Here is a 14,522-nt window from a genome sequence, read left to right as displayed (position 1 = left end):
GCGATTAACACCTAAGGAAACTGCAGATCAACCAACTGAAGAACTCAATAGAAGACAATGTAACAACCAGGAAATCTCTAAATGTCACTGATCAAGGGCTAGAAGCCCTGGCCTGAGTTAATCAACGCCGGGGACCAACTTTGGGGCTGAATATCTCCAGATCAACCGCTCCCAGAGCCCTATTCATAATCCATCAACGGACTCCCAAACCTGCACGTACATGCAGACAACCCCCGGGGCTGACAGATGCCATCCAGTAGCCACCGAGGGGGGAAGTCCCACGAGGGTCAACGACCCCTGGATTGGGCCAACCTGAAAACTGGGGAGTCACCAAAGTCTGCCAAGGACAGATAAAAAGCAGTGAAAAGTGACCCTCAGTGGTGCCCTCTTGATCTCCAACTTGACCAGCACCCAACCTGTCCAGCCAGAAGGACCAGCTAGCGACCCCCTTCTGGAAGATATTACCATGCTGAAAGAAACCTCAATGGCAGACTCCAGCACCTGTGGGATAGGTATACCTGACTCTTGTAGCTTGCTACTGTGTGTGTGTGTGCACGTGCGTGTGTGTGGGGGGGGGGACCAGCCCCAAGGTTTATGATTTAACTTCATTACAGTGTTTCAATCCTCCTAATAAACCAGAATCCCGAGTTTAAGGATCCCGAGTTGGATATTTGTAGCCAACAGGCTCAGCCCGAGTATAGTGCCCGGTCCTAACCCAGCAAATATTACCAACACAAAAAGCCACGATAGACGTTACACTTTACAACCTGATAAGGTGTTACAACCCATAACATGATACACATGCATGGGGTTAAATTTTGTTTAGGGGCCTAATTCTCATGCAATATCTAAAGCTTGATGGACGTAGTTTAGTTGAACCAGATGTAGTTGAACCAGGTTCTGCGACTGGTTTTGTAACTTCTATCATGCAAATAAGGGCAGGAATTCTCTATTGGCTTCAGCAAAATATACAGAACCAATGCCCTGATTTACTGCAAAAAGAGTAACAACAATTTACATCTGTGTATGGATCCCAAAGCACTTCAGATGCTATGCACTCAGGTTACTGAAATGCAGCCACCTCTGGGGTCCGGGGGGAGGGGAGGGGGGGCGGCAAGCGGCTTATTTTAATTGATTCAGGGATCTGTTCAGAAGGAATCTAAATCCATTAGATCTAGGACTCATTTGCCTTAGATCTCTTGGCTCTGAGGGATTTATCCTTGGGGACCTCTGCCTCCTTCCTTTAGGGACCATCTACAGACGCTTCCTCAGCCTGACGAAGAGCGTTTGTGCCCGAAAGCTTGCTAAGAAGAATTTTCCCAACTGTTTGAGTTGGTCTAATAAAAGATATCGGATTTACCTAAAGAACCTTGCTTTGTCTCTTTCCTGTGTCTTTTTAATATTTAAATGTTCTTTAAAAAGCTGAAATCATATGAAAAATTGTGTATTGAGAGTGTCTCTTCATGCTGCTGAAATAAGCTAAGAAACATCTGACAGCAGCAAGTGCTGACCTCTGTTCTAGGCTCCAGGAGGCAGCAAGCCACTGCCTACAGATACATTCACTTTTGGCCCCAGCCTGCCTTAGGTGTCTACATAAAACCCCTGACATTTCCCATAATTAATTGTGCAGTGAGCATGTATCACCAGGTGTGGAAAAAAACCTTGCAGGGGAGTGAGCACAACCTGTCTGCCTAGGTATGTTTGAGGGATTTATAGTAATGTGTAATGAATAGGGCCCTTTATTTAGTAGTTTCCCGTTCAATATTACTCACTGGGCAACATTTTAATTTTAAATCAGCAGGGTCTGAGGAGTCTCTGCACAGCCAGTTGGATATTTGCTGATCCTGCTGGAAGCTGGGGTCACTGATGGATTGCCATCTTGACTTAATTTGAAAGAGACGCCTGGAAAGTATCACAAGGAACATTAGCAGTTTCATCAATAGGGAATGCCTCAGCTCTCATTTTTGGTACGTTTAATGGCCTCTACTCCTAGCAGTCATAAGAAGGGTGTAATAACAGTTAGTCTGACTCCCTTACAGACATCCAGGAAATCAAAAGCCAACGGGAAAAAAATACCTACAATATCTGTATAATGGAGAGTTCATAAGTACAAGTCAACATGACTGTAGGCATAAAGGAAAATGTTGGAGGAACGCCAGTCTCCATCATTAAACCAACAGATTCTGAGCTTTGTTCTACCAACCTGGCTGGGACCTTTGTTCCAGCACCATCCAGAAATTGCTTTTACCTTTGACTGAATCAAAGGCCGTCGTACTCCTGATGCTGCAGCACAGATCCTGAGTAGGTGTGCTGTGTGAAACTCCAGTTGCTTTCAAAGTGTTTCGCAGCTGTCTGGGAACTGAGCCTCCCAGCACCCTTTTGTATGAGCCCAGTACTTGCTGACAGGGAAATGGCGATACAGCAAGGATACAACTTGCATACAGGCATGCAGCAAAACTGCTCCCGAACGGAGAACATGTCTCTGGTTGCCTGACACTCATCCCCAAGAGCCCAGCCTTCCCCCTCTGTGAATAATCCACCCGTAGCACCTGGGGCTGGGAGCTAAATTAAACATGACTTCAACCACTGTCCTTTGGTCCTGGGGCCTCTTAACTGCTCTCGGCATTAGCCTGATCCAGCCAGATACTGTAGGAGTCATTGCTTTAAGGAACAAATGATGTTTCCACTGCTCCCCCTTTTCTTCCATTGAATTTACATCCCATAGCCACATCCAGTGACCCTGATGATCACTGTGACCTTTGATGCTTCACAGCAAAACCCTGCTAGGTGTTTCTTTGTCTCTGATCCCTTCCACTCAACGCCATGTCTCTCTGATGCTGGGGGTTGGTGCTCTGGTGAGATCTTCCACAACATCCAGGGAGAGTTACTGTGTAGGGCCGGAGAGGGCCCCAGAAGAGCTCTGAGGGTAAGAGCTGAGGTAGGGAGATTAACAAGCACTCCCCATGTTTGCTGGCGGTTAGTGCCTTTCATCTGAGGACTTGCACATTCGTTGGGAGATTTCACAGTGCCCAATGAAGGAGGCCAAATGCCCCAACTTCATTTTACAAGGTGTGGGTATCTGAGAGAGCCACCCAGTAAATCAGGGATGAAGCCCAGGAGTCCTGGCTATTTGTGTACAGAACAGCAGAGGAAAACCGTGATTAGACTAGCACGACACGCTCCTCTCAGCATCCACCTGACAATGCCCACAACTGCTCCATGCCTCGGGGTTACCATGACCTCAGCAGCAGCCCGTGAGAAGCATGCATCCTCCAGACCATTGTGCAACTCCTCCAGACTATTGTGTCTGTTGGTATCCGCTCTCCCCTTCTCACTCTCCCTACAGACAGAAAACCAGAAAGGACTTCTCTCAAGAACCTGCCGTGTCCTCCCCAGCTGTACACAGGCTGCTTTTTCCCTCCCAGGGCCCTAGGTATCATTGTTACAATAGCTCTTCCTGTTATTCCAGCAGAGCCAGGACAATTGCTGTGCACCTGTCCACACTTCCTAGGTCAAGGGCCAGGCATTTATTTTTTAAGTGTTAAAACACTGGATACCAGTGGTGGAGGGGTGCAGCCTATTTTAAGAACTAGAAGGGCATCTTGGGTCACAGAGTTTGGTGCCTTGCTATCTCAGGCAATCTTGTCACATAACTCTGTTCGTAATCCGATCAAGCTCCATGCCAAAGTTGCAAGGCTTTCTTCCTTTGACTTGTTCATTTGAATTGCTTTGACGCACAAAACTCTTGGCTTGATGCAGCGAGGCAGCCAGATTCTGAGATTCCTGCTGAACTGTTCCTTATGCCCTTGAAGTCAATACTGCGATGAACAAGGAGATCACATTCCTCTGCTCCACAGAGATGTGGCTTGGGAAATGTCTCTATAGAAAGGATAGGACCATTTGTAACTGTAACCTGTGAAGGCTTTGTTGTGCCCTGTTGTGCTGCACGAAGTGGCATGGTGTCCACACGGGACCAGAAGGAACAAAGGTCAAGATAGCAACTTCCCCCAGATCCTTAGAGAAGTAGATTGGGACAGACAGGATAAGATTAGCCAAGATGGAAAAGGCTCCTGGGCAGAGAGATGTGTTGCATTCATCTGATTTCACGGCTGATCCTACTTCAAGCCATGATCTTTTTTAGTAAGTGTAGAGAAAAACCTCCTTCCTTATTTACTTCTTAATAGCTTGATGTTACCTTCTAGTCTAATAAAATGTGAATGCACGCAGATTCAAATACACAGCCTTACATAGGTCATCAGCACAGATAGACTCTGGTATCTTTTGCAGTTCAGCACAGGTGTCTACAACATGAGTCAAGTTACCTGCAGGTCACAGTAATAAGCTACTGCAGGAGAACAGGAAATGGAAAGAAACACATGCATGTTGCCAGTTCGATAACATCCTAAGAGCAGGTTGGGCATTGGTGAGAAGTCAGAAGTGATTCAGACAGCACTACTGTGGAACAGGATCACACACTTAGTCTGGTGATCACATCAGGTCAAAGAAAATAAAGCAGCATTCTGCAAATGAAAAGCAACATTTCTGCCCAGATCCCTGCAGTTTTGGTTGGACTTTCACTTTGCAGTTTTAAGTTTCTAAGCCTAAAATATTCACCCGAATGATTTGGCCTCCATGGAGAAAACAGAGATTGGGGCTGGAGCGAGAGCCTAGGCGCTGTTTCCCCATTAGATAACACATGCTGTGTTATCACATAAAGGGAAGGCACTTAAATGCTGTCACCACTCCACCGAATTAACACGGGCGTCTGTCTCCTCTATCTCTAAGAGCCAGTTACGTCCTATTCACACATGCAGAATGTTGGCCAAATAATACACATGGCATATTTCACCCATCAAATTCTTTGTGATATGCTTCTTGGAAACAGCTGAATGCTGAGCTTCAGGGAGTCCCAGAGATGATAAGCTTTGATGGGATGTCATTGAGCTGTGGTCCATGACAGAGTTAACAGTATTTTCTGAACTCAGCAACTACAGGGTGATTTCAAGAAGTAGCTTTTTGTTTCTGAGAAACCACAAGCGGAAATCCCAGCTCTGGTCACAAGTTCAAATGAGTTTGCGGGTTCTTAGCCCACTGTTAAGGATTCACGTTGCAAAACTAACAGAGAGCTTAGCTTCATAGATCTAGTCTCTGCCCCAAAACATTCAGGACTCGAACATAAATGGGAGTTTCAGGATTGATCTGCATTGAGAGAATCATGAAGTAGCAGGGCTGCCTGTTTGGAATGAGGTATTTTAGAAGCAGATCAGTAAATTTGGGGCCATTCAGTAAATTTACTTTCTCTTCTCATCCCCAACGCTTTCCTGAGTTGACTTACTCAGACCATCCAAAGACAAATGTGTTTATCAGGAAAAGTTTAAATTTCGAATAAGTTTCTAAACCCACTTCCAGTTGGGCTTCCTGGTTTTTAAAAGCTCCTTCTGTTCCTCCAACTGACTGCTCTCCACCAGTTTCCACCCCCCTTTCCCCATTCTCTCTGCTTCCCCACTCTTCAGACCAAGTTTTGCTGTATCCCATGGCCTGCCCTAGGGATCCAGGATACTACACAATTAAATGCTTTATACATTGTTCGGCTTCTCTAAGTAACATAAGTCAGTAATTGCACTTTGAGAGCCCCAAGTCTACATTCAATCAGATTTAACCACACACTAGCAACAAACCACCCTTTCTTTGTGAGCTGCCTCTAAGCAGTTGCAAGAAGAGCTGTGGAAGAGGTGTGCAGCACCAGGAATGGAAGTGTTTGAGGCCAGCCACAGGGTCAAGGGAGACACTTAGATCCAGTGCACAAGTGCTTACTTTGGGAAATTGCTTCGGCGTGTCTTTATTCATCATGATCTCCAGAAAGACAAGATGCATGTTTACGAAGCAGTTTTCATCCCCACCCTCCTCTACGGATGTGAAACATGGGTGACCTACCATTGTCCTCTCAAAAGCCTGGAGAAGTATCACTAATGATGCCTCTGGAAAATCCTCTCCATCAAATGGGAAGATCACTGCATAAATGGCAGCATCCCTGCTGAAGCCGGTGTTACCAGCGTTAACTCCCTGATCCTCACGCACCAACTTCACTGAGCCAGACATTGTGTGCAGATGCCTGACACTCAGCTCCCGAAACAAGGGCTCTGCTCCCAGCTTAGTAATGGCCCGAGGAAATGCTACAAGGACACGATGAAGGCATAACTCAAGACAGTGGATGCCAACCAACATCAAGAGTTGGGAGGAACTGGTTGCTGACTGATTCCAACGGAGCCGCAACCTCCCGTGGTGGAGCCGTGGCCGAGCTGGGTCATTCCTCAGGTGTTTGCGGGTGCCCCGGTGCTGGGCAGGGCTTGCAGCAATAGCAGGTGCTCAAGCAAAGCAGCAGCTCAGCAGTTCACGGGGCAGTGGCCCCCGCTGTAGCAAGATGGATGGCACTGTTGTCCTCATAACAGGGTGAGGAAGGTGCAGCCTGCAATGGGCGCATGATCCCCAGGGGAGGGCAGAGGCCTGCACTCCCGCCGCTGGCCCTGGCCTTAACCTGCCCCTAGCTGGGGCGGATGGCCATGGCCAACCCCTGCACTACCCAGGGTGCTGACTCGCAGCAGCTGGGCGCCATCCCACAGCCGCGCCTTGAGGCCCCGTGGCTGCCCAGGGCAGTGGTTCCCAAACTGTGGGTCGCCACCCCAAATGGGGTCATAACATCCGCAGATGAGGGGAGCCATGCTGAGCAAGTGGGGACTGTGCTTTGGACAAGGGTGAGAAGCACTGCCCTAGGCCGCCGCGGGGCATGCTGGGGGCTGCAGTCCGGCTTAGTCGCTGTCCCGAGGCATGCCGGGAGCTGTAGTCCGGCTTAGCCGCCCTGTCCCGGGGCATGCCGGGAGGGGCTACTCTTCCTCCCGTGCGGGAAGGCAGGCTCCCAGCATGCCGCGGGGCCGCGGTGCATGGTGGGGGTGGTAGTTCCCGTTGCGCAAGTCGCGCCGCGGCTTTGGGCGCCAGGGACTCGCGCTCCCGTCGTGCCGCGGGCGGGCGGCGGAGGGCGGAAGGCGCGGGGGGCTCGGCCGAGCCGGGCGGGCGGGCGCAGCGGGCCGGGCAGGATGTCGCGCCAGGCCGGCCGGGGCACCGAGAGCAAGAAAATGGTAACCGGGCTGGGGCCGGGGGGTGGGCCGGGGGAGCAGGCAGGCGCTTCCCGCCCACCCGCGGGCTCCGGGGGGAAGGCGGGGATGACGTCACAGGAGAGCATGAGGTCACCGGCCCTTCTGACGTCAGACTGTTCACTCCTCTGTTCTTTTTTATCTGCCCGATGATTGCAGGGAGGGGTTGCTGTCCGCACAGGACCCAGCGGTGTCGTCGCCTTTTTCTAGCGCTCTGCAGTCGCGTGGAGGGCAGCACGGGGACATCCCGCTGTCCTTTCCCTTGGCCCCTTGCACCGCTGTTTGGCTCCTTGCGGATTAGGTAGAGTAGATGGGAGCTTCAGGGCATCGATGCCAGCGTCCTGGCCTGGGAACAGCTGGGTTTCTTCCACCCGTGCGCTGCTCTGTACGACTACCAAGCACCCGTCTTTCCTAAGAAGATATATATATTTTTTTTAATTCTTTGCTGGGTGTCTAATTGTGTCCCTTGAGTTGAAGGAGCCTTCCCCCTCATCATCCGGGAGGGAAGCAAGTGTAGAGCATCCCATCTTCCATTTTTTCAACGGGGAAAGCAATGTTGTAAATGGCACATGCCAAAAACGAAGAAAACCGGTTGGTTCTTTAGACCTGAAACTCAGCGGGATTGTCGAGACACCGTTAGATTCCTTCTCTACTCGCTTGAAGTCTCCTGACGGGCCAATTGGTTAATTATGACTAGAGCACGATGACGGGGTGGGAAACTTCATAATTTCTAACTAACCTACCTTTTATTTCTCGGGTCCTGCAGCTTGGGAGTAACCCTTTCCTGCCTTTCAGTCTTGGCTTGGTGTGAATTTGTTCAGACTGTCGTGTGATTTGTGTGTCTCACTTAACTCTGATGTTGTCTCTTTTCCCTTCCTTTCTGCCTGCCTGCTGCTTTCATTCTGTAGTATTGGTATTTGCCATTCATTTCACCTTCTGCATCTATGCATCTCATGGTAGGTGATAGGCTTCCTAATCTGAGACTAGACCTTTCCATGATATTTCTAACTGCTGCAAAAAAAATCAAGCTAAAACTTTAAACTGCATTAAAAATAGCTCCAGGAGCAATTGATTTCAAACACGATGGAAAAACTAACACATATGTAGCCTCTGCTTTTATTTATTTGAGCCACTTAACGATGAGTTTGTAATCATTCTTTCTGCTTAATATCTCCAAAAACACTGACCCTGTCTTAATTACTTCAGGCTCAGGAAATAATAAAGGTGCTCTCTCTCATAGCTGCTACTACTTTATTTGTTTTCTGTATGAGTCTGGCACACCTGGGGGGGGAAATACAAATTATTTTGATCCGAGTATAATATAATATATACAGGTTCATCGCACAGACCTACCAGTATGTTTCAGTCCTGACCTGAAAGTCCTTGCTATTCCTCTTCTGGGCCTTGTGAACAGATACAATTTTTTGTGTTAAATTTTGTGGTGCAAGCAGATGACAGTTTTTGGTAGGATGAGATTTCAAACTTTTTTCAGAGTGACAAAAAATCAGTATCTGAATGCAGGGGTATTTTATGTTGTAATGAAAGGGGTGGCATGTGGAATCTGAGAAATGCAGCATAAACAGGTGACTGATAAAATCTCGATTTCAGAAATTGGGGTCTCTTAAGGGTTTTGCACCCAATTGCTGGTTCCAGTTGGATTCATGCTGCTAGTCCAGTGAGTCTCAGGCAGGGTGTCATGGCACTCTGGGGTGCCTTAAGATAATTTCAAGGGTGCTGTGAGGTGTCATGCAAGGTTAGCTCTTTTAGGTGTGCAAAGACAATTCATAAGATGAACCCAGAAATTTCAACTAGAAATCCATGGTGGTGGTCTTCCTGAAAAATTGTTTTATTATTTTTTTGTAGTCAAAAAAGTGTGAAAAACTGCAAGTTGGCATTTTCAGAAGTCTATCCAGGGGTGCCTTGAGTCTGAAAAGGTTGAGAACCACTGTGGTAACCACTGCAAGTGATTGCCATCTAGCGGCTATTTGGTGCCCAATGCAAAATGCCTGAGGGTCTTCCTCCAGATTTTCCTGAAATGTAAAGCCACTAATGGGCAGTTCACCTCAAGCGCCAAAGATTGAACGACCATGGAAAATGAACAGGTAGATAGGTGGCCACCTCAAGTCCGGATTGGGGCACTGATGGAGAGTGCTCTGTGTACTGGGGGAGGAGGAAGGGAGTGTGCATTGCTTTTGTGCAGGTTGTTCCTACTAAAGACAGATTTTATCACCAGAGCTCTCAACTTGGCACCTGTGAGCAGTAGCTGGCGTATATCTTAAAGATATATAGCTTGAAGATTACTGTGTATTAGTGAGAATCAGGTTTCCTTGAAATGTGAAATTGTGGACCTCTGCTGGCTAAATAATTGATTCTTTTAAGACAGAAGCTTTCTGGCCCCCTCTCCAGGCCAACCAAAGTAATGCTGGGAGCAGAACCCAAAGAGCCTAGAGGTTTTTCTGTCTGGCTGATGTAAAATCCCTTTTGAATCTATTTAGAGCTCGGAGCTCTTCACCCTGACCTACGGCGCTCTGGTCACTCAGCTGTGTAAGGATTATGAAAACGATGAAGATGTCAACAAGCAGCTTGACAAAATGTAAGTGAATGGGTTGCAGTGGAGGGCTGGGATCAGAAGTTTGTAGTAGGCAGAATTGAGGGTCTTGCTGTCCTGCTTTTTGTCCTCATTCCTGCTGGGAGACTGAATGCTATTCATGTGAACACTGATATTTTTTCAGAGTTAAAAATAGGACATTTTCCTCCTCTCTGGTATTTTCTCGTATAAATATAGCATGTTTTTCTCAGGCTGCACTGGGTTTTTACAGTTCAGATGCTATAGCGTGTTGCTTGTTGGTGCGTTGACAGGGGCTACAACATAGGTGTTCGGCTAATAGAAGACTTTTTGGCCCGGTCCAATGTAGGAAGATGCCACGACTTCCGTGAAACTGCAGATGTTATTGCAAAGGTAATTGAAGTTAGTGCTGGTTTTTATCATAGTATGTAGCCAGACTGCGAACTATTAAGATGACCCATGCAGTAGCATAAATATCTTCACCAAGGGCACAGCTTTTCAGATGGAGTGAGCAAAGTGTATTGCAAAAGTATCTTCTAAAATGTATCTTGTAGCTTCTTAATTGATGATCTTAACTGGATACTGGACACCATTTGGCACTCGGTCTAGAATCCTCTGAATATATAGGAAATGGAATCTACTCAGAACTTTGCAAAATCTGATTCAAATAACGTCCTTGGATTTAACTCCTTGGAGAAGGCACCATTCCTCTGTTTTCTTTCCTGGACAGAGTGGGATAAAGTTGTAAGGATTAGGATGGACATTTCAAAACCGTGTAAAGGAGATTAGCATCTTGACTTATACTGATGCAACTAGGAAGTGGGAGGGAGGGGGCTAGTTTCCCTTGGTAAATATTGTCAGTGTGATTTATGATCTTTAATGAACTCTCTCTCGGTGCAACTGTTACTTTGTGCATGTATGCTGATCATGTCCCATGTAACTTGACAGGTGGCATTTAAAATGTACCTGGGCATCACTCCAAGCATCACCAACTGGAGCCCAGCAGGGGATGAGTTCTCTCTGATCTTGGAAAATAACCCTCTGGTGGACTTTGTTGAACTACCTGATAACCACTCATCTCTCATTTATTCCAACCTCTTATGTGGAGTGCTGCGGGGAGCCCTAGAAATGGTGAGGCTTTGCTTCTCAGCCTCTTGCAGGATAGTGGTGGGCGCCTTGGCTGGAAGTGAAGATATGGATAGGAATAGTGAAGATTCTTACAGGCTTTTTAAACTCCCCTGTAAATGTTTGTAGCTGTAAAGTTGTGAATTTAAGTCAAAAGCAAAGTAGAAATGGAGGAGCAGGTAAGTGGCTGTTGGAACTGGGGTTAACTGGGCACTGTTTTTTGGAAAAGGCATGGAGTTTTGGAGGGAATCCCAGTATTGGCTGGGACTTAAATCTATCCAGGTAACTATATATTCTGACATTGAAATAGCTTGTGGTGTGGGAGACGTGGCAGTACTCTTAGATAATGTAATTAGTGCCTTTTCTAAGACTCCATGTTGTAGACCTTGATGCTCCATTGTAAAAGGCCGAATTAGTCCCAGGGACACTACTGTTACAAGTTACCAGCAGTTTCAGTTCTTTCTCCTCTGTCCCCAGGTTCAGATGGCCGTGGATGTGAAATTTGTCCAGGACACACTGAAGGGGGACAGCGTCACAGAAATACGGATGAAGTTTATCAGGCGGATTGAAGACAATCTCCCAGTTGGAGAGGAATGACTTGGAACTCAAGCTTCCTGTGGCACTGGACGGGACCAGCAGACCATGGCCTGCAGTTCTTACTACCGATTCGTAGGGATTTAGTGTCCCATGTAAATTCTGACTCTGAGACATTCTCTTCTTCTACCTGACTTCCATTTTCCATTGAAGACAGGTGTCTGGGTTATTGTTTATCCCGCAGGTTCATGCTAAAGATTTTCATAAGGCGGATAGTTTTTTCATACTCCCCAGAGAGAGACTCTTTCTACACTCAGTTTCTAGTTGTGATTATTTGGTTTTGTGACAGCTTTGCTGCTTGAATTCCAAATGATTTCCAGGCAGCTAAAATCTGTGAATGAGTTGTATAATCAAAGTTGGAGACCAAGTTAGGGAAGCCCACCCTCATGGCTGCCTTCTCGAGATGCATCTGTTAACATTCATGAGAGCTACTTGATGCTTGTACATGGAATGGGGAAGCATGCGACTGTAGCTAGTGTACTGTATGCAGCAACAAAGAATATACTTGACAGTCGGCAAGCAATGCGAGTTTTCAGTGGAACACATGCTAGATCTCACTATTTTCTGTTGTGCTGTTGTAAAGAAAACATGTCCTGTAACTGAGGGCATGTTGACTGTCTTTTTTTACAAAAACCTGAGCTTTTTAAAACGACCACAGAGCACTGCAGAAAAGCTCTTTTTATTAAAAAAGAACAGGAGGCTTATCGTACAAATGGGCCCCCCACACTCACCAAGAAACCTCAGGTTTGGGATAATTGTGATTTGGTCAACAGCAAGTTCTTACTCACATTGTAGAACATAATTTCCATTGATATATTAGAATGCTGATACACTCATTTTGATGTTAATTCTTATTTTTTTTTAGTAGAGACTGAAAATGTCCCCTGATTAACCTGTTGTGCATATTTGGTACTGAAGGATTTATTTAATTTTTCTCTTAAAGGGGTTCTTCAATGTATATTCTGAGATGAGATCTATATAGTATATCTTATAAAAGTCCATTGTATTTTGAATGACTGTTATGAGTTACATTGTAAGTTACAAACCTAATCTTTCCTGAAGAGTAACTAGGAATGGTTACTTTAAAGGCTGGTTTAACCTACAAACCTTTTTTTCGAGGAAAACAGCATGAAAAATGAAGAGCGTAGTCAGACTCTCAGGAGATCTGTGTTACCTGGGTCATCCTTCTTACTGAGGCAAGAATTTTTCTTTTCCCACAGCAATACTTCTGAGGGCAGAGTCCATGGAATAGTTCTGTCTGGGAATGTAATGCCATATTACAGTTTGACTTATGTGGTGAGGTTCATAAGGAGACGAGTAAATTGTATTAGAATGCACTAAACATTCTTAATGGAAAAATTAAATCAGTTGCTGAAATGCATTCAGTGCGTGCCGCCTGGGTTCTGTTCCACTGGCTGATAATTTCGAGATATGAAACCCAGACTAAACATTAGAAAGCACTAAATGTGTTTCAGCTAATGTAATTCCATTTCCCCGTTCATAACGTATAAATACTGCACAGTGTGAAAGTGGTGCTTTGGTATTTTCTCATGTGTATATTTAGGTTAAAATAGAAGTTTCCACATTATTTTAATCAGCAAGATACAGCAGTTTATAATCTTAGCTCTTGTTTAGAATATCTAAATGCACTGAAGCAGTGTTACACATCTAAAATAAACTGAGTAGCTGGAAAAGTTGCCCCTTTTGACACTTTATTCAAATGCAAAATACCCTCGAACAAAGTGAAGTGCTTTGAGGATGAAAAGCGCTAGGACTGGGTCTAAGCATGAAGTTGTAAGAGAAACGAACACATTTTCAAAATGTACACATCTGGTATGTCAGTCGTGACCCCCTTGATTTTCTAACCAGGGATTCGGTTGTGCTGCAGGGATCATATCAGCGTGGACAAGGGAGTGTCTGTAAGTTGAAGCTGAGGCACCCACTAAAGTTGGTGTGAATGAAGCTTGTACTGCTACCTCCTGTGCTCTGTCTGCATTTGGGATCCAGGCTGCAGACCTGTCACTTTTCACTAGCCTGACATGTCCATTAATATGCTCCTGTCACACCTTTCCCTCTGGACTTCTGCCCTGCCTGAACCATGCTGCTGCTTGTAGATCTGTGCAAGTCCTGCTTGCACTTCAGTCATAGGATGGGGTGGAGTAGACTCTGACTGTGGTCTGTGTTACAGTCCAAGTTCAGTTCACCCAGCTGGTCAGTGAGTGGGTTGGAGGAGGTTTGAAACGGAACTGCCTGGGTTGTGAATATTCTTAGTTATCAGTTCATCTAATATTTTATTTATATCCTGATGTGGGAACCAGGTTCCTGTTTTGAACATGGAGCTGTCTGGAATGTTACCCTGGATGACTTGCACAATTCCTGTCTCGCCTAAATGAATTGCTTTAGCCAGAGGCAAGGAGTGCTCAGAGGTGTTTTGCAGTGCCCCATAAGCGGGTAGAAGATCTATTAAATGTGATGCTTTAAAGAGAGTTGCTGCAGCAAACAATTGGTAGCTAATGTATATTGGGTGCAGAATTGGGGAGTGGTGGTGTTACAGGATTGCATAAGGATGGCTCAATTATTCTCTTCACTGGTCCTTGTAAAACATTTTAAGACTGTATTTTAAAACCTATTACATTAAAAATTGCAACATTGACTTCTCAGCTGTCTCTTCCTTCTTTCAGCAAGATAGGAGCTGGGCACTATATACATGACACATTATTTTGCCACCAAAAGAGTTAGTATGCTATAGAAAGGGTGTGCCTAGCCATGGTTTGTACGCAAGGCAGCCATGACTGACTTTTTTTTAAGGACACCTAATGCTTGCCGAGGAAAATGGTAGTCTGGAGGGATGTATGACCCAGCATGAGATCTGGAATCTATTGTGAGCATAATAAAATCCTTTTGCCCACTTGAGAGTTGGCTTTGTTGCATAGTCTCTGGAATATGTGTGAATGCGTACTGGAAGACTGTCACTGCATTGCAAATGGCTCCTTTGTGTTAGAGACTTGCACAAGGAAAAGAGCTCTTTGTGATCAGCCATAGCAAAGAAATTATTTCAACACTTTCCAAGGATAAAATAACCCCTTAGA

General features: G+C 45.9%; 1 protein-coding gene across 1 annotated transcript; it reads left to right on the top strand.

Annotated features, from left to right (window-relative positions):
- The first annotated feature begins 7,037 nt into the window (after positions 1–7,037).
- On the top strand, positions 7,038–14,086 carry TRAPPC3 (trafficking protein particle complex subunit 3). Its single transcript, XM_006269880.4, has 5 exons — positions 7,038–7,133; positions 9,644–9,741; positions 10,008–10,107; positions 10,663–10,845; positions 11,317–14,086. The coding sequence occupies exons 1-5, from the start codon at positions 7,092–7,094 to the stop codon at positions 11,434–11,436; spliced, it is 543 nt and encodes a 180-aa protein (XP_006269942.1). The 5' UTR covers positions 7,038–7,091; the 3' UTR covers positions 11,437–14,086.
- The last annotated feature ends 436 nt before the right edge of the window (positions 14,087–14,522 follow it).

This window comes from Alligator mississippiensis, chromosome 6 (genome assembly GCF_030867095.1).
Source record: "Alligator mississippiensis isolate rAllMis1 chromosome 6, rAllMis1, whole genome shotgun sequence".
Taxonomy (NCBI): Eukaryota; Metazoa; Chordata; order Crocodylia; family Alligatoridae; genus Alligator; species Alligator mississippiensis.
The sequence above is the reverse complement of the archived record's forward strand: the minus strand, read 5'-3'. Positions and strand labels throughout refer to the sequence as shown.